The 19525-nt window shown below is 35.9% G+C and overlaps 1 protein-coding gene across 2 annotated transcripts in view; it reads right to left on the reverse strand.

The window, feature by feature from the left end:
• SLC41A2 (solute carrier family 41 member 2) overlaps nt 1-19525 on the reverse strand; it is a 43995-nt gene that overhangs the window by 6881 nt on the left and 17589 nt on the right. For both annotated transcript variants that reach the window (XM_041426813.1, XM_041426811.1), the window contains exons 7-10: nt 16393-16540; nt 15978-16057; nt 5926-6057; nt 4883-5031 (exon numbers count right to left, since the gene is read on the reverse strand). In XM_041426813.1, coding sequence (XP_041282747.1) covers nt 4883-5031; nt 5926-6057; nt 15978-16057; nt 16393-16540 — 509 coding nt within the window. The remainder of the gene's footprint in view (nt 1-4882; nt 5032-5925; nt 6058-15977; nt 16058-16392; nt 16541-19525) is intronic.

The following is a 19525-nucleotide window of genomic DNA, read 5'->3' on the forward strand; positions in this document are numbered from 1 at the left end:
GCTGGAGGCAAAAATGATAAATCCCTGTACCCTACACAGCAACATGGCTGGAAGGGAAGGAGCTTTGGTCAGACCCCAATGATTCTGGCAAGTCTGCTTGTCATGCTGCAAGGAGAAAGCAGTGAACATACACAACTGTCCAGATCTGGGCTTGGCCTTCCATATTTCCTTGAAATATAGTCACTTTAGCAGTTATACGCTTCATCGTTTAGAAATAACCTTTCCCGTTAGAAAAAGCAACATTTAAAATGGATCAATATTTTGTCTATAAGCACAACTTTTCCTTTTTTCTGTGTTATGTACAATATATCCCACGAGTTATGTTTCCACATAAAAGAGGCCCATACCATCATTAGAATCCTCACACTGGTGATAAATCCTAGACATTTTTGAGGTGAGCAGGAAGTTGTTATGAGCACTGCTGAATTCTTGGTTTTCTATTGCCCCAAACAGCCCTGAAGCACTTCAAAAGTGACTTCACAGCTGCGCACATCTGACCTTCACTGGGCAAGAAGATTTTTGGAATTACTTATTTGCTTGGTAACAGCTCTGGGAATCTCCTATTGTTTGTTTATTCCCTGAGACTTTAACATAACTGTGTGTTCAGATTTGGTCAGTAGGTGTGAAAATTCCTCTCAGGGCGTTTTACTGGCTCCGTGAGAGCACACGGAATAGAGGCTGCCTTTGAGCGCCCCGAGCAGTGTGCTGGGACGGACAGCTTGGCAATTCCAGTGCTGCTCTCCTCCTGCTGCAGCCTGACAGGACAGGGGATTAAACTCTGCTTGGTGCACAGCCTTATACAGAAAAAAAAATACTTGTGCCTTTGTGAAGAATAAGAGGAGGACTGTTTCCCAGTTAACAGAAGCTTCGTTGGTCAAATGCCATATTGTAACTGCATCCGGTGTGCTGGTGCATGTTAGTGACTTGTTCTTGTAAGATTTTCAAGGAAAGAGTATTCTTCTTAAACACTCACCAAATCCAAAAGGCACTTTAAAATATTATACTGGGTTTGATTAGGCACATTGGCTTGCCCTGATACTGTACAGTGCACACTTACAGGGTATACAATCCCCATAGCATTTTTCATTGCAATTTCCTCTGGTGCTGCCATTTATAAACACAGAAAAGTCTCTTCATTACAGAGCTAAACCTTTTAAACTTCAGCCTAGAAGTTTTACCTGAATGCAGATTAATATAAATAATTGTGCAGTTTTTCCCCCTTTATGGAAAAATAATTGTGAAATCCCAGCCCCTCTAAAGATAAAGTGAGTACAGCTTGGATGTTACTACAATAAATTTATAAATTTAATTGAAGAACATTTCAAGAATATATATTTATTTAAAGAATAGAAACAGCTACATTATTAAGGATAGGAAAATGAAAATGAAACTAAATAAAATGTTTTCTACTTTTTCTTAAGCCAAGAAACCCAGAATGGTTTCCTTCACAGAGAATCAAAAAGAATGCAAATCATAGCTCTGGCTACTCATATTATTTAAAATATCTTAATGTAATGATTTTTAGAAAAAAACTACTTATTCAGTGAAACTGCATTTTGTTTTATTACCCTGCATATTTTCAATCAATAAAAAGTGAATTATACTATTGATAATACATCATGCCATGTTAATTATTTAATTCCCATAAATAGCTTATTTAAATGAAATGCTGTGGAGAAAATATCTAAGAATATCTCAGAACAGGTAGGGAGAAGAGATGAAAGAAGCTGGTAGGCCTGGGTGGTGAAAAAACAACAATCAAACAATGAAAGTATCAGATCTGGATGAAAATTAAACTAACTCTCTGACTGGAACTTCAGTAATACTGCACAGAGCTTTCAATGCAAATAAATTCCATGTTTATCACTTTGGGATGGTAGTGTAGTTTACAGGCAATTTGAAAAAGTCTTGTTAAAATGTAAAATAGAATTCATATATATGTTACAGTTTTACTGTAGAGATAATGTGGGATAGCATAAACTGATAGAGACAGAGAAGAATATAAAAGGAATAATCAATGTCTTTGCATTAACATTTTCTTGATTTTTTTCCCATTTACTCCAACATTCCATTTAGAGTTCTACATTTGCCATTTCTCTAATCCTTTCCTCTCCATTTTACATAAACAGAGCTGGACTGTCAGAAATAATAAACAGAATCAAATTCAGTTAATGATCTACTGCAGTCCACTGTGAAATATGTCATTAAATAACATAACACCTTACAATAGTCACTTGAATTTTAAAGACAGAAAATTAATTTCATTGCTGTTGTTATTTTTTAAATTTAGCATTATTTTTTAACATAGTGAGGAAAAACCTACATAGGTGGTATATTGCCATAAGCATTTTCAGCAGCCCTTTCTACCCCCCAGCTCAATACAAGTAAGGAATGGCAAAGGGCAAAGCAATGATATCAACACTGTATTCTGCTAAATTATTGTCTGCCACCTCAAACACAAAATATCCTGCTTGCAAGCAGGATCTTAATTTTTGACACCATTTGCATATATCTTCCATGCAAAGTGAAAATAAATCAAAGTCCAATATATTCTAAAAAAGGCCCATAATCCAGATCTCTCACTGCTCAAAATACTGTTAATGCATTTGGTTTGTTGTTAATTGGAATAATTATACTTAGCTGTGAGGTTTATCAGTTTTACAGCAGAACTGGAAAAGGTCTCACTGAGAGGGCAGAAATATAAAATAATTCAGGAAAAATAAGATCAGTAGCTGTTAGGTTATGCCAAAAAAATGGCATCTTGAAAACTATTTTTTGCTGTTTGCAAGTGCATAGATGTTGTCACTGGAAAAGGGAAGAGGAATGAGTACAAATATTTAAGTGCTTTCCTTGGGACAGGAGAAGCTTAAAAGCACGAAACTGCAGTATGGAAGTACTTCAGACTGACAGGTAAATAAAATGTGCTGAAGATTTAAGGATTAAAGCAAGCATCATCTCTCTGAAAACTAAATCTGCTCCAGTTAGAGGTATGCAACACTACCATAATCACTACTAGAAAAATGCCAGAATAATTCAAATGGGGAAAGGAATCTATTAAATATTTTCAGGTCTTTAAAACCAAGGTGTTTCAAATTGTAAATATGTCAAGACCCATGAGAAGTTATATACTGGTACTCAGTTTCCAAGTAAATCCATCTTTAAATGCCTTTTATGACTAAAGACACAAGATAGAGAGGAAAAAATAATCCATAAAAGGGAGCAGGGAAAAAGAAGAAAAAAGCTCTATGTCTGCTTTGTTGGTGAAAAATCAAGAAAATCAGGTGTGGCCTGATGTACTGCAATAGAGATACATAACTGAAATCTGAATACTCCAATCAGATCCTGAATTAATCAAAATGCAACTTTACACCTGTATACATGCTGCTGGGTTTAAATTACCATGTCACTTGAGAGTCCTGCCATAATGCCTTAACTTGGTTTTCAGGTGAAAAACTGAAATTTCTGTATTTCTCGAGTCTTGCTGCTGGGAAAAAAGTGTCCCTAAACATGCTGTGATTGCAGTTCTGTGAGCAGGAGGACTGGATTTATGAATTCAGGTTGATTCCCACAGGAAATCTTGGAAGTCTAATACTGACAGAAATCATTCTGCAGTCTTCCATTACCAGGGGCTGTTGCCCCAACCCAGACAGAACAGATAGAGTAAAGGAATAGCATCATTTCCTCAGGAAACCACATTATAAAGCAAGTGATAAGGCTGGAAACTAGGAATGTTATCTAAGAGGGAAATGAAAACTAATGTATGTTTTTTAGTATGACACACTTGCAAGGGTTGAAACATTACCAGTCATGTTCTACCAGAAAGGTGCAAAATTCTCATGTAAAATTGCAACAGTTTTTGAAACCTGTCTTTAATGAGATAGCAGTGTGAAAAAAAGGGGACAATTCAGAATGTTAAAAATTATAATTTTATTAAGTATTGACCTGTCGATAATGTTGTTGTTTGTATTCTAAAACTTAACTGGTCACATTTTTTGAGGCAGTATGTATATTTAAATTATGGATATTTCAATTACACTTCTACTGTGGAACATAAACGGTCAACTTTTGGTTTTAAGGTGTAATGAAACATTATAGTTAATTCAGGCAGGGTATACCTAAAAATTATATGTGACCTTAATAAAATAATAACATATAATAATAAAATAATAAAAAATAAAATAATAAAAATAATATCTTTAATTTTGTATTAGTTATTTCTCAAAATGAAATCATTTCACTTTAAGACACTGCTATTTCAAAAGGCATCTTTCAAGAACTGCCCTTGTTGGGTATGAACAGATCATTAGGTAAAACAGCCAAATAAGGCAACAAAGTTTGACAATTAATGCAATTACAATTTCTTGTCCAGTGTTTGCTGTCATATTAATTTAAAATAATAAATATTAAGAACACACCAAGGAAGCTGTAATATTTTCATCTACTGGACTATGTTAACTAAAACAGTAACGTGAACCACTTTAGGAGATTTCTTCAACAGTTTTCCTTGATTCAGTTTTCCTTGATTCTTATTATTCATAAATGCTACCTTTCCTTCTTTCCATTTCCCTTCCCTTCTTTCCATTTCCCTTCTAGTTGACTAAAATGATGGGGGTTTAGATGGAATGGTTCCAAAAGCATGTGAAAAATGCATGACAAAGAGATAATGCAGTCAAGTGTGCTCTGCAAAGCACTCACAACAACAGTACACCTGTGTAAGCTGTGTATTTGTGGAGATAATCAGCTGCTCCAGAGCTGTGCTGAAAGCCTCTATTAAACCACACCTTCTTGTACCCTTCATGAGATTTCAGATACCAGGAAAAAAAATTATTTTCTTCAAGAACTTGTTTTTATACAAGCATTTGCCACTTGTACTTATTCTTACCTGTAGCAGAGCTGCAAACAAATAGACTGCTACAAAGATGGGGGTTAAGGAAGTATGTCCGCTTTTCATTAAGTGGATAGTGTACAAGAAAATCAGGTGTCCAGGAATCACCAACAGAAGGAGAACTTGGGCTGATTTGTTATTTACTCCTACAATTAAAAAAAAAAAAAAAAAAAAAAAAAAGGGAAAAATCCAAAATGTGGTTAAGCTCTTCAATTCCTATATTAGATTTTATTCATTTCAATATAAAAACTCCCATTTTTTCCACTAGGAGACTCCTTGAGGAATTTCACTGTCTTCCAGAAAAGGTAAGCAGAGCCCTTCTTGAAAAGGGTGCAAACTGCCTTCATTCTGTGCTCATGTAATACCATCTACATTTTTGGACTTCCTAAACTCTCATTAGTAAAGAAGATCTTTGGGACTCCATATTCAAGACATCCTCAAAAATACCTTGTATTTCTAAAAAGTAATCCCACATTTACCACTTTCACATCTGTTTCAATTCATTTAATAAATATGGAAGTGTAATACATGGTGGTGACATATCACATTTCACCACAGTTACTACATCATTAGGAAAGTGGGAAATAGAGGGGAGGAATAAGCTGTGAAGAAATAATCTAGAGAGAAAATGGCAAACTGGAAATGGAAAGCAAGGATTTGGCTTAGTAATTATGTCTGATACAATGTTTGGCCCTAACAGGAAATTGGTTTGACGTTCTGAAGGCAGACAAAGGTTGGGAGCAGGTAGAAAAGCTAAGGAAAGTTGAAGGCTGAAATCTTTCTGAGTGTATCCCAGTGTTCCTCCTCACCAGCCCTTTCCAGGGCTACCCCTTCTCTGTGCTCTCTCTGCTAATACACCCCTCAGGGAGTTTCTTGTGATTCTCACAGGCAAAAACAGCTGCAGGCAAAGGAAACTGCCGAGTCTCAGCAGCCTTTGAATTGCACACAGCAAGTTCAGTTCATTGCCATTTCTGACGGTTGGTACAGTCTGGCACACACGGGTAAAGAGATGTGAGACAGGATTTTTAACTAAGACATACCTGTACCACAGTATGTTCTGCATGGGTAATAGCAACCCTTGGCCTCCTCTGGCAGCTCTCCAGGAATGCTATGTAAATGGAGGTAGGTAGAAATTCTGCTAGCTTGAATAGCTACTAGATTGCCACCAATACCTGAAATGCAAAGGAAACCAATGAAAAATGTTCAACTATCTTTTTATCTCTAGTAGGCAATATTTTTGCACATTTACCAACTTCCTCTATGTTTATCGCAGTACACTGCAAACAAAAGCCAAAATGAAAAATATCTTTAGAATGTATATTAGTTATAGACAGGCTGCAACCATTAAAACCAGTCAAAAAAATGTGGGCTACAGTTTAATGCATCACTGGGTATTTGGAGATCAATTTTGAATTATTGTTTTGAATTTGAATTATTGAAATTTTGAATTATTATTTTGCAAGTGCAAAAGGTCCAAAAGGTTCAGTCTTATGCTTTCTCATAGGTGAAACTCTTTTTTATCACTGCCTCTTTGGAAATCCCTCTTGGATCAGCAGAAGCATGACATAATTGTGCCACTGCTGGATTACCTCCCCAGGACAGTATTCCTGGCCAAGGTAAGTAATGAAAGCTCACTACCACAAACGTAAATGCAGATTTCACACACAGAACCACAGGGCCAGCAAAGGCTTCAAGAGTTAATATATTCATTCCCCTCTGACACAAAGCATGAGTAACTATAGCCTTCTGCCACTCATAATTCAGGCTGAAAGAGCAAGATTAGTGTCTGAACAGCTGATTGTTACAAGAATAGTGATAGTGATAGAGATTCTAGTTTCTTTCTGAAAAAGGGCAACGAGTACAAGTTGTACCAGCAGAGCGTTCATCTCAATATAAGAAATTAATTTGTTAGAGTGAGAAAAACCATTCAGTGGAACAACCACCCCAGGGATGTCCTGGAGTCACTTCACTGGAGGTTTTTGAGATGTGACCAGAGCAGGTGCTAGAAAATCTCATCCAGGCTGCCTTTCTCACATAAGGTTGAGCCAGATGATATTTCAAGGTTCCTTCCACTCTAGGCTGCCTCATGCTCTATGAATTTTTACTTCAATGAACACAAAACTAAAACAACGTGTTATATCCACACTGCAGAATGCAGAAACATTAAACCCTCCTATTATTATACTCAAGCTGTCTACTTGCATATCAAGAACATGCTTCTTCTGTCCCCAATTCAGATGCTTTACACAGCATTGGGTTGGTCTGAGAAGAAGCAGAAGTAATGCAGACCTTGTCCCCATGTCAGAAGGAGAAAGGCCTTGTTTATTGTAGTTGAATTAATTTATCTGATGCTTAGGGCTTTGTCTGGTTGCAGAACAAGTATTTGTGGTGACCAAAAGACACCATTTGCCAAATTCTTTTAGTGACTATGGAGTGGTTAGCACAGAGATCTAATACTGAGATCTGAAAGATGTCCTGCCTCACTGCTAGTTAAAGACAGTAAATGGCTGAAGCTAACAAGAAAGGTCTTTTAAGCAAAAATGTCAGATACAAATCAGGAAATGCATGTTCCCAATCAGGAGAAACAGGGATAAAAGATGAACTACCAAAAGGCTGAGTGAGAGTTTGCAAAGAAAATTAAAATAGCAGTAGATCTTTCTTCAGATGAACTACAAGGAGAGTACCAAAGTAAGGGATTTATCTAAACTAGGAGAGATTTAAAAAGATTAAAACCAAACTAAATAGGACTCAAAGTCCTTCCACTGAGAGTAATAAATTAGAGATTTCTGACTAAGGAGAATAAAGCACAGAAAGAGAGGCAAAAGTAAAATCAATGTACTACATATGGATGGGGATCAGACAATTTCTGTGACTAAATTATGAAAAAGCTGTTATGTAAAACCTCTTCTTAATAGAGCTACAAAGTGGGGATAGTGCCATATGACTGGGAAATATGAAAGAGTATCTGCTAAAAATGAGGACATAAAGGCAATCTGGGTAATTACAATCAGGTTAACAACTGCAATAACTGATATATTCACAATAATATTAAGAGAAAAAAATTAGTAAAATAATCTGCCACTATCTGCTTCTCTCATAGCACTACAAAAAGAAATAAAAGACAGAAGTACGTAGGGCTGGTTTGAGTTTTTTAGCAATGCAACTACAAACCACGTTGGCAGAGCTCTCTAGATTTTAAATATTTCCTAGGATGTATGTGGTTTCCTTTTGTGACTGGTAATTATTTGCTTCAACAAATTCAGACACAGAAATATGACAGGTGATCTGGACTTTTTTCCCTAGTTAATAATACAGGAAACCGAATGAGATAAAAGAATTAAGGAAGATAGAAATAAATTCACTTGAAATGGTGATTAAAAAATCTTTCTGGACAACAGACATTGACAAGTCTATGAAAGAAGGTGTAAGATTGGCTGTCAGTCATTTGATGGACAGCTATTAATGACAAATCTTTTCACTTTTATAACCATAATTTAGAGGAAGTATTCCCCAAGCCCTATTGCTCATGTGGATAGCAAGAAATTACTGACAAGTATCAAAAATTATTCTAAAACAAACTGGCCAGCCATGGAATACAGGTAAAGGAGGTAATAGCTGCTCTGCAAAGGAAGCTGACAAGCTAACCAGAACAGCCAGTGTGGAGTGTGATTTCAAGAGGTGTAATTAATTACAGCTGAGTTAAACAATCTATTTTAGCCAAATGAAAATGAAATATTTGTATGTTTAGCAAAATTATTTTAAATTTTGTCTGAGCCTCAATAACCTAATATTAGTGATATAATTTGAACTCATGGAAGATAGCCAGGTATAGTGAAGTGTAAGTGCTTCTAGAATCCATACATCCTACTCAGTCTCAGACAGCCAACAATGTATTGTGGTGACAGCAGCAGTGACACTGTATTTTAGTTCTGTCCATTCACTATCAATTCTTCAAATGTTTTTGAACTTTTGGGCCAATTTCAACCACATCTGACACAAGGACAGACATGCTAAGTACTTCCAGACATGGTTAAGGAATCTACCAAAAACAAAACAGCAACTAGATGAATAAAAGAAAAGATCCACAGCCATGTCCTCGGTGAGACAAAGACAGTAATGTGAGCTATACAGTTCATGGCATAAGCACAAGCCGGCCAGCTGGCCAGTCAGCACTCTGCTTGGAGAGAGGCATGATGCCTCTTGCTCAGCCAGCAGCACAGTGAGCCAGAGAAGAGGAATGGCAATGTTGTGGAAAGCAGAGGGAAAATTGAGAGGATGTTGTGAGCAGTGGGTACAGCAGGAACATGAGACAATAGGAAGCACTGCAGGTTGAAAAGACTGTCTAAAAACCCCAAGATCCAAATGAGAACAGAGTCAGGTCTCACTATTCTGCTGGTCACCGAATGACTCGTATAAGGCTGAATGAACCACTTCATATGTACAGAGATACCAGTTTGTTTGGCAACAGCAGCTACTGTGCATGGGCAGTAACCACCTCAGCTACACCAGATTAATCAGATCCCTGCAAGAAACAGAAAAAGATAAAACTGCGTAGGTTGGCAAGATGTCGAGACACAAAACTGGTAACTCCTCAGCATCTTCTAAATGTATAAAACGGTCACATGCTCAGTAGCTGCTCATATTAAAAGCTGTGTGGATATATATGAGGACTGTTTATATGGACATTTGATTAATCCAGAAATTTTTCTCCTGGAAAACACTATTGTAGCCATCGCAGCAAATACTAAATTTGTGAAGATTTACCTCTCTAGTTTCCTTTTGTTTTTGCAAGAACTACATCATAGGGGAAAACGATTTATTTCAAAAGTAAAATCCAGCAATTATTGCTTCTTTCCTCTCAGAACAGCAAATGTGTTTTACTTCAATACAAGAATGCTGCTTTGTTGATAAGCATAAGACATGTTGTCTGCTAAAGTGCAAAGGATGTCACACTGACTTAAAACATTAAAAGAAAATGTAAAACCTCATCATTTTATCAAGACAGTTAAGGGCTAAGCAAGAACATTTCTTGTAAAAATTGTTATCACAGGTGCTTTGTCTAACAAGCACAGGAAACCATATTGAAAGTAGAGCCAAAACCATAGCATGTATTTGCAAGCAGGCCCATGGACACGATTCTATTAATCATCATCTGGTAAAAAGAAATTTTTCTAACTGAACTAATCATGCTATTCAGAAAACCACATTAAAGCACTTTACATCAATGAGTCTTAATACTTCAAAGCAAATCTGTTTCATAACACAGTGCAGGTAAAAAACCAAGTAGTTAAGGGAAGCTGGATCTTGCTGATCTCAGTCTGAGATCATCTCCTGCTCTGGGTAATGCACTGGGCTGGTTTTTCCCTCAGATCTTACACTGCACTTTTTGATAAATAGAGTAAGGTTTTTCAGGGAATACTGGGAGGAGTAGTTGATAAACCAGAGGGTTGTGTTGCCATTCAAAGGGAACTGGACAGGCTGGAGAGGTGGGTCAAGAGAAATCTCCTGGAATTCAACAAAAGGAAGTACAAAGTCCTCCATCTGAGTAGGAATAACCCCATGCACCATGTAATAATAATACTGGTTAATAATAATTAACCAGTAAAAAATTGTGGTTTAAGTACTTGTTTAGTACAAGGGGACAACTGTACAACAGGCAACATAAAACGTTCAGAGCAGTATTCAACTACCTATATATATATAAACCCTATAGGTTCCCATCTCATTCTTCTTTTTTTGTTCATTTCCTTAAACACATATAATTGAAGAATTGTTCCTGTAGAAAACTGCCTCAAATAAAGTACTGAGAGCACCAGATAAAGTGAACATACTCAACTTTAATGACCACTGCTACGACTGCTCATGAAAATGTAAATAGTTGCATGATGAGGCACAATAAAAACTGTGTAAGAACAGCAAAGCAAACTTGAGATTAAGGACTTTTAGAAAACCAGTTCTATGGAGAGGGATTAATCAGCCACAGAATACTGTGTTGCTCCCAAGCAGCTACAACACAGGTTGTGCAGTGGGCCTAAAATCCATTAATATCTACATAAGGGGAGAATTACGCCAACATAATTCCCAAATTGATCTTTCTTGTAAATCTATCTAAGAGAGGGAAGACTAGAAGATTCTCACTTTTGCGCACTCCTGAGCACAATCATTAGTTCAAAATAGTCATTTTTGCCAAGCAGGGTTTTTGGAGACTTACATCTGCATCGCAAAAATGAAATTAAAAGGATGAAAAAGAATCTCAGTTGCAACGGTGACCGAAAACTCTAAATTTTAGAATAATCATCTTTATCTTTCAGAAAATGCAAGATGAATTTTTGCCCTGACCTCTCTGTCATTAACTTAAAAAATCCTGGTTTAAGCAAGTGAAATACTTAGATTAGAAACCTAACTAGCTACCTCTTTATATGGGTTTTTTTACATTCATCTTCCATTTTATTTAGAAGCATTAATTTTAATACTTTCAAATGTTTGGGGGAAAACAGATGGGAAATATTAGCTTTCCCTAGATGGATGGTTTTTTTAAGAGAAAGCTTTATTATATATGCAACTATTACATTCCATGTTTGATTTGACTCATAAATAATTTCTTTCATATGACTAATAAAAATGTCAAAAATTGAAAATGCTCTGGATATAATTGTGTTGTGAAAATGACACAATGATTACTGAAATCTTCTAAAAAATTTACAAGTAAGACTTAAAAGAAAGATCACACACTATGAAAGTGTATATGCAGATTTACATGTACAAGTTAGCAACCAAAAGGTAGTAAATCTACCACCCAATAATGCATCAGAAGAAAATAATAAAAATCAAAACACTCCTCCTTATTCATGCCAAAATAAAGACTGAATTAGACAGTTCTCATACAGTAGAGGTGCCTTCTGAGACTAACACATTCTTTCCAACTCAGGATGCAGAAAAATTAATTTGCTACCCAGCCAAATTGCTCTACTCCCATCCAGGTACACTACTGTTTTCCCTTGTGATTCACAGAGGCAAATTTCAGATGCTCAACTCCTGAGACAATGGTTATATTCTAATCAAAGCACCACTCAGTTGAGGGAAGAATCAAAGTACAATTATACTGAAAGAAATATAAATAAATAGCTATTAAAAGCTGGGGGGGTTTTTTTTGAGGAGGAAAAATGGCTTCTTGGTATTTTTTTCCATATTCTCCAAAACAATTTACAGTAAAAGCTCTCTGAAAAATCTGAAAGTCTGTCATTCAATTTACCCTACTAACAGATAAAAAGGGATGTTTTGGGGAATGTATTGTATAACCTTAATTTTCATCTCCCAGACAACTGGCATTCATTAAGTTTTGCATTAAATTTTCCCATATTTTTTCTCATATTCCTTGATAGCTATGTCTTCCCTCCAGACAGCAAATACTTTTAAAGTATGGACAGCCAAAGAGTAAGAAATATTAGAACAGGTTTGTGTTACCTTTAAAGAGTACTGCTTCAAACCACCTGCAAAGGAAAGTTTTTTGATATGAAGTATTTCCAAATTTCAGGTGTTTTAAGAATTAATTTGCAGAACTGTCATTCTTTAAGGTGCATAAAAATGGGATAAAGTCTACTGACATGTTGGTTATTACCCAGTAACTTCTGAAATGCAAATGCTTAGAAGATATCTCACAATATTTTGTATAAACACACAAGAAAAATGGAGAAGAAAGTGGCTTTATCTGTTAACTGCACCTTAACTCACTTCTGTTGCATATTCAGAAGCATGTAATATTATCTTTTTTTCTGCATAAAAGGAGCTCAGTTACTTGCAAATTGCAAATCCTGAGCCAAATTCAACATGATGTGATGTCATAAAAGGATTTGCAAATTTTAATTCATGAGAAAACACAACTCAAAATCAACTCTAGACTGAACCATAGCCACACTTGGGCTTAGTTATTTTATTCAGAACTCCAGTACATCAAAGAGACATCTAAATCTCAAGTAGTCTGCAAGTTGCCTGAAACAACAAAATCATTTTTTTTATGTTCAAAAAGCAAAGATGCAATTTAACCCAGCCAACCATAGAATTAAACATGTGTTTAACAGTGGGAAAATGGAAAAAACAGTTGTGAAATATGTCTGGCTACCAGCTGTAAAGCTGACTATAAATGCCTTTCTGCTTAAAAACTATTTTAATATTTTGGGGCAAATATTTGTAGTTATTGTTAATAGGGGTGGGAAACTTTGCTCAGGTTGCTCAAATTCCAGACCAGTATTTCTTCAATATTCTAAAATATTTATACCTCCACAGTGTAGTAATTAAAGTCACTTGTCTCACATCTAAGAATAATCAAACTATCTAGGCAGGACTTGAATGAAATCTACTTAACGGTGCACAGGAAGCCTAACTTACACCTGATCACTTTGCAGTCAGTACCGTTCAGGTGTTCAAGATACAGCAAATGGCCCTGAAAAAAACAGTGACAGCTTGAAATTCTGGACAAATTTACAATGTCCCCAAATTTCGGCTGGACAAATTTACAATGTCCTCAAATTTTGGCTAGACAATTTCCAATAGAAAAGAATATTTCTTTCAAGTTTCCCTGATTTTCTGTGCCATAGGAGCAACAAATTTTAAGGTAAAAGAAAATAGAAGGGGAAAACCCTCACTTTCTTTTGCTACTTAGGCTTACAATGAGAATTCCAAGGCCAAGAAAGGTAGAGAAAACTTTCTGCAACAATAATATTTTAAAAGCCATCTGTTAAGTGACCTAACACACCTTTCATGTCAGTAAATGAGTGTCAACAGATGTGCTTTTTTAACTGAAGAACTTCCTTACTCCCAGTTTACTACACCATACTGACCAGCAATATCCAAAGGTGTCAGTAGAATTATGAAACCCAGGAGAGGCTAATCTAACAGCAACCCAAAAAATTACCTACCTACAGTTTCCTTTTCCAGGAGGTGTACCATAAACCCCTGCATCCTCTACACAGAATATATTTTCTCTGTATTTTCCAATAGAAATGCCTCTACCTTTAGAATTCTAAGTCAAGCATGCCTCTGGCTATCCCAGCCTCCTGGAAAGACTCTTTCCCTCCCTGCCTGCTCAAGCAGCCTCAGCTTTCCCTCTTCTACACCTGCCTAAGTCTTCAAAGACATTTTGACCTGTCAGCTAAACCTCCAGGGCTCTATAGCTTTTGGCTAGTTCTTTTCCCATAAAGACAGTTCAAAAGAATGTATGGGCATTGCCTTAATACTGGTTTGGGTGCACCTGCCTAAAAAGAAAAGAGAACAATCCTCTTCTCTTAGGAAGCGAATCCAGGGGGTTAACCAAAAAAGGACTACTATAAGAAAAGCTGAAGATCAGCACATCTGCCTTGCCTTTTAGGTATCTGGAAATCAGAATGGAAACACACAGAAGTTAGATGCAAGTATTTCCAATTTTGAATTAATAGAAAGGTAAGGAACAGATAAGGAAACATAACGGCTGTGGTATAAAATTTAATTTACAGTTAGCAAGGAACTCAAGTTGTAACACAGAAATGTTTCACATTAAAAGTAAGAAGAAAGGAAATAGAGGGCCTTAACGAGAAAGAAGAGCAAGCAGCATGCTCTGCTGAAGATTTAAATAGCCAGTGTCTTTCGCCTACTGCCTTCATAAAAATGGTGATACCTGATCACAAGTAAATAAATACTACAGCCTGGGAGTTAAGTTAAATTTACTGCATCTAGAGAGCTAAATGAACAATCCATTAAGTATTAGTGATCATTTTGGCGAACTGATTATTTTGGAGGTTAGAGAATACCTGAGGGCTGTAGTGGAGAAAACAGAAAATATATCTTTAAAGTGGGTCAAAAAGGATGATGCAGAGAATCAACAGTGAAAATTACATTCCTGCATAAGAATTTGAGCGAATTATTTAAAAGACAATTTATAAGCACGCAGAAGACATGAAAGCTGTAAAACAAGGGCTAACATGAATTTGCCAAGAACATGCTTCTGTCAAATCCTCTAACTGAACAGCTTGTTTAATATTTGCAGCAATAGATCTACTAACTCTCAACCACAGTAAAGCTTATAAAATGTTCAGATACTGTCCAGTGTTACATTTCCATTAACAGTGTCTGGAAAATTAATTATATCAAGGCAATGTGCTTCAAAACTAAAATCCAGTGACCATATTAACATCTCATTATCAAGGTGGAAAAGAAGTGGCCATAATTAATTTAATTTATAGCTTAGGAAACAGAATAGAACATATTCATATGAAACTTGCAAGGGCCAACTTAGGTTAAAACAGAATCATCTGGGTAACTAGAGAAATTGTTTTAATAACAATACATAAAAGTGCAAATTAGTGTAAGAAATCAAATGGAAAAATACAAAAATGAGAAAGAACAACTAGACAGCAATAAAGTGGGAACAGAGCTGGTGATTATAGTTGCCAACTAAATAAGTACTGTACTGTGGTACTGTATTAAGGAAAAAAAGCATTTTCAAACTGTTACAGCCTAACAAGATATCAGCTATTCTTCTGAAATTTGCCTTGTTCTTATCATTAGGAGGTAGAACACTTAATGACAAAATTTTCACAAATTCACTCTTTACACATCTGAAAAGTGCATACCAGTCATCAGAAACAACACAATTTACCTTGAGAAATGTATTTACTTGCCTGTAATATGCTTCTTAGTTCTTATATCTATATACATTACAGATCTATAGTAAATTATTGCTTGAAAATTTGTCCTTGAATGTTCAGAAGAAAAACCCTTTTGAAATAAAAATTTATCTACATTTTCCCAGCCATAACTGCTTCAATATATTTGATAATTTAATATTTGAACATACTCCTTCAATGTTTACACTTTCAGTTTCTTAATGCATACTGGAGGTTTCTACTTCTCACATTCTCTATTATGTTTCAGTGGTTGTAGTGAAAACAGCAGGCACTTCTCAGGTGTTCAAATAAACAGCTGTTGACATCAAAATCAAAACTTGAAATTAATATTCCAGATATTAATTAGCACAAGAGAAATTTACTGTAATAGAAAAGTCTCAAAACAAGGTATATCAATTGATACATAGTAGTAATTAATCCTGTCAGAGTCTTACCATTAATTACCGGGGTATAAACAACAATTCCAACCAAGTTAGGATCAGATACTGTTGTGTCCAAAATAAGGCCACCAATACTGAAAACAAAGTACAATATTTAGAATAAGGCAAACAAGATCATTAAACATAAGATCATTACCTCATTCTGAGCTACAGACTGACATCACTATAGCTATTCACTTATTAAAATAGGCTTCTTGTATAACAAAGACCACAGAGTATTAGCCAATTCCTCTACTTTTAAGATTCATAACTTTCATTGGATTAAATAATCGCTTAGATCAGTGCTAAAATTCCAAAGCCTAAATTCTAGAGGCTCTAAATTGTGTCTCTCAAGTACAATCAAGTGAGATACACAGAGATACAGGAGGACTATCAAGATGCTTCCATGCAGCAAGACAAAGAGACCTACCTGCTTATAATCATGGCAGTTATAACAGGCTCCCATCCTGAGTGGAGGACAGTTCTGGTAGCTGGGTGTTTGGCAGCTATGACAATCCCCATTGGAGTCAGAGCCAAAAAAAAGGCACCAACCAAAGGAGATACATAGTAATATGTCTCTAAAATAATAATAAAGAAAAAAAAAAAAAAACCCTTTTACTCTCCAAATATTCCTACATGTTTTTCTTAATTTAGAATTCTAAAATAAATTATGATCTATGCCATACACTTGAGAAATTTTAATAGTCTTCATTACCATTACACCTGAAGTTTCAACTACTGCACTAAGCAATATGGTTAGTATCTGCCATCTGTGATCATTGTCTCTCATGTTTTCAAGGACACAACCATCAGTACAAAAAAGGAATTTTGAAGAGGATTTTTTTGAAGAGGATGCTTTGTGATAAAAAATACAGTAAGGATGTAGAATACAAAACATTATTTTGTATCTGAAGAAAAAATTTGAAAAGAAACTGAATATAATTAAAATGCATTTTGTTTATATCCAAATTCTTAGCATATGTACACTCCCTTCTTCCCAAAGCAGGCAATATGGTAATCTTTCCAGAAATAGCATATCTAAAAAGATTCAAGCACAATGTGCACAACTGAGACATTTATATCAGTAGCTCAGTTGTTTCATAGCCAGTCTGAGTCTGAGAATTAACAGGCAATTCTGCTGCCTGCCCCTACCCATGACAATTCCATCCTATTTCATATGAATACAACTGCAAACACTGCTGAGTACCACCATAAAGCTGAGACTGTAAAGTGAACAGCTGCTTCCACAGAAAAAACACTACTTTTTTCTGATCACTTGGTTTTATAATCCTATCCTCACAGAAGCGACTACAGTGATCCAAGACTTCCTAATACAACAGTGAGGCAAATAATGGAAAATTTCTCCTAGTGGCAAATATATATGTATAAACTGTGCAAATGTTCTATTTTTAAATATTTTTATGAGAAGTGTGGTCATGTACCTTATGCTAAAACACATTTTGTCAAAACCTTCAAAATTTAGACAAGTTTTACAGCAAAATGTATTTTAAATTAACAGGTTGAAATAATTAATATAGATCACAGAAACACCACCAGAGTTGGTATATAAAAAAATATCCTCACCCATGCATTATGGCCTATCACAAAGGCTGCAAATCCAAGCAATTACTACTTTGATGTTACCTTAGTAGATCTCCTAAAAGAATTGCTGTAGAATTTTTCAGAAGTTACTACCCTTCTGCACTGAGTAACAACCTCTACAGCAGAGCCAGAGGTGTAAGGTAACTTACATAACATAGTAAGTTATGTTTCCCTGGGCAAACGAAAAGTAGAAAGCTATTAGAGTGAGAACAAGACAAAGCCCAAGAGAGAAGTAATTTTTTCCTGTCCTTATCTAATTATTCTACAGTGTATTACCTCTCTCTTCCTTTGTGGGGCCTTTTTTCCTCCTTTCACCTCTTTTTGTGACCTAAGAGGTGGACCATGAGAGGACACAGCTCCAGTGTAACTCTTGGAAGCAGTGAGGGACTTTTTTTGTTTTTTTAATCTACGGCAGACTCTACTGGTAGAACATCCTACTACAAAAATCTAAAAAGATGAACCTTGAGCTGCATCTTTAAAGGAAGGATAAAAATCTTCCTCTTCATATTTAAGTCACAGAAGAACCAAATACATATTACAATAGCAGAAGAATGGGAAGAGAAAATAAATCAATTCTCTTTTAGGGCTCATTTCACTCCATTTTTGTTAGATTTATAGCAGGCGCTTACATGGGAAAAGGCATCTTGCTCAAATAATGCAGCCTCAAGTAGAAATTAGAGGTAAACTGGAAATGTACTGCTTCAAAACAACTGCTAAAAACCTGAAAACAATAAAGTGAATCACACAATTTGTATTCTCAACCTGGGTCAAATATATACGAGAGCTAAATGCATATTCTGTGAGAAAAATTGAAAGCTTTAAAGAAGTTTCCAAATCATGACTGACAAATAATAGGCAACACAGACCTCCACATTTAATTTACTGAGTGTTCCTATTCCAGAGCACTCCTTGTGCTCTGTTGGAGGGAATGTGCCAGGTCCCAGTGACAGTCCTGAGGAGCCCTCTAGTGCTTTCCCCCAGCTATTCAACAAGGATTCACAGCTCTTTTCGGGAGCTGTTAAGAACTGTTAACTTTTCACTATTTAAATCCCCGTGTTTGATAACTTTGTCACTATTTTTAAAGCACTTAGATGAACCTTTAAGAAAGTATATATATGATGGTGGGTGTTTCATTTGGCCCTGGCTTGGGTAAAAATGCTTTCCTCTGTCTCTTCAGTATAAAGTATTGTATCAACCCAAAGGCTGTACACCTCTGTAACAGACAAACATAAAGCTTGTACACAAATAATTTCCATCCTTGCAGACTTGTTGTCTGAAAACAACTAATCCCTTGCAGAGAGCAGCCAGAAACTTATTTTGTTTCAGACCATTTCATTAGTTAGGCTAATAAAGCACAGGGGAAAACAGTTCATTCTGAACACAGTTCAGAAGTGAATCCCACCAGTTTCATCACTACCCTATAAACTGAAGATTTCTTTTTAACATTCCCACTGTGATTCTTATTTTAGCATTGAGAAAGCATGGGAACAATAGAAAGAACATAAGAATATCTCTGCTGGATGAGGCACAGTTCTCATCTAGTCTAGTATCCTTTGTCAGACTATGGTCAACAGTTCAATTATGGAGAGAAGAAAAGAAAAATGACAGGTTTAGAGTAATGCTTCTTTCAGCATGCTCTGCCAGCTTCTCCTGTGGTTTGCATCAGGGATTCCATCTCTCAAGTCTCCCCGTCTGGTCAATGCTCCTCAAAGGGTTCCTCTCTGACTGGTTTATCCAAAGTTTTCTAAAATCACTCTGGTCCTCTTAATAGATCACAACAGTAAGTTTCACATCCCGTTCACGTATTGTGTAAAAAAATTTCTTTAACTTTTTTGAACCTGTTGCCTAATCATACTCTGAATGCCTCTTGCCTGCCATTCACAACTTGATCTACCTCCCCTGAGCTGAGAGTGCTCCATACTTTTATTCCTTGTTATTGTTTCCATGTTCAAACACATGCA

Source organism: Onychostruthus taczanowskii, unplaced genomic scaffold (genome assembly GCF_017590055.1).
Source record: "Onychostruthus taczanowskii isolate IOZ18803 unplaced genomic scaffold, ASM1759005v1 scaffold95, whole genome shotgun sequence".
NCBI lineage: Eukaryota > Metazoa > Chordata > Aves > Passeriformes > Passeridae > Onychostruthus > Onychostruthus taczanowskii.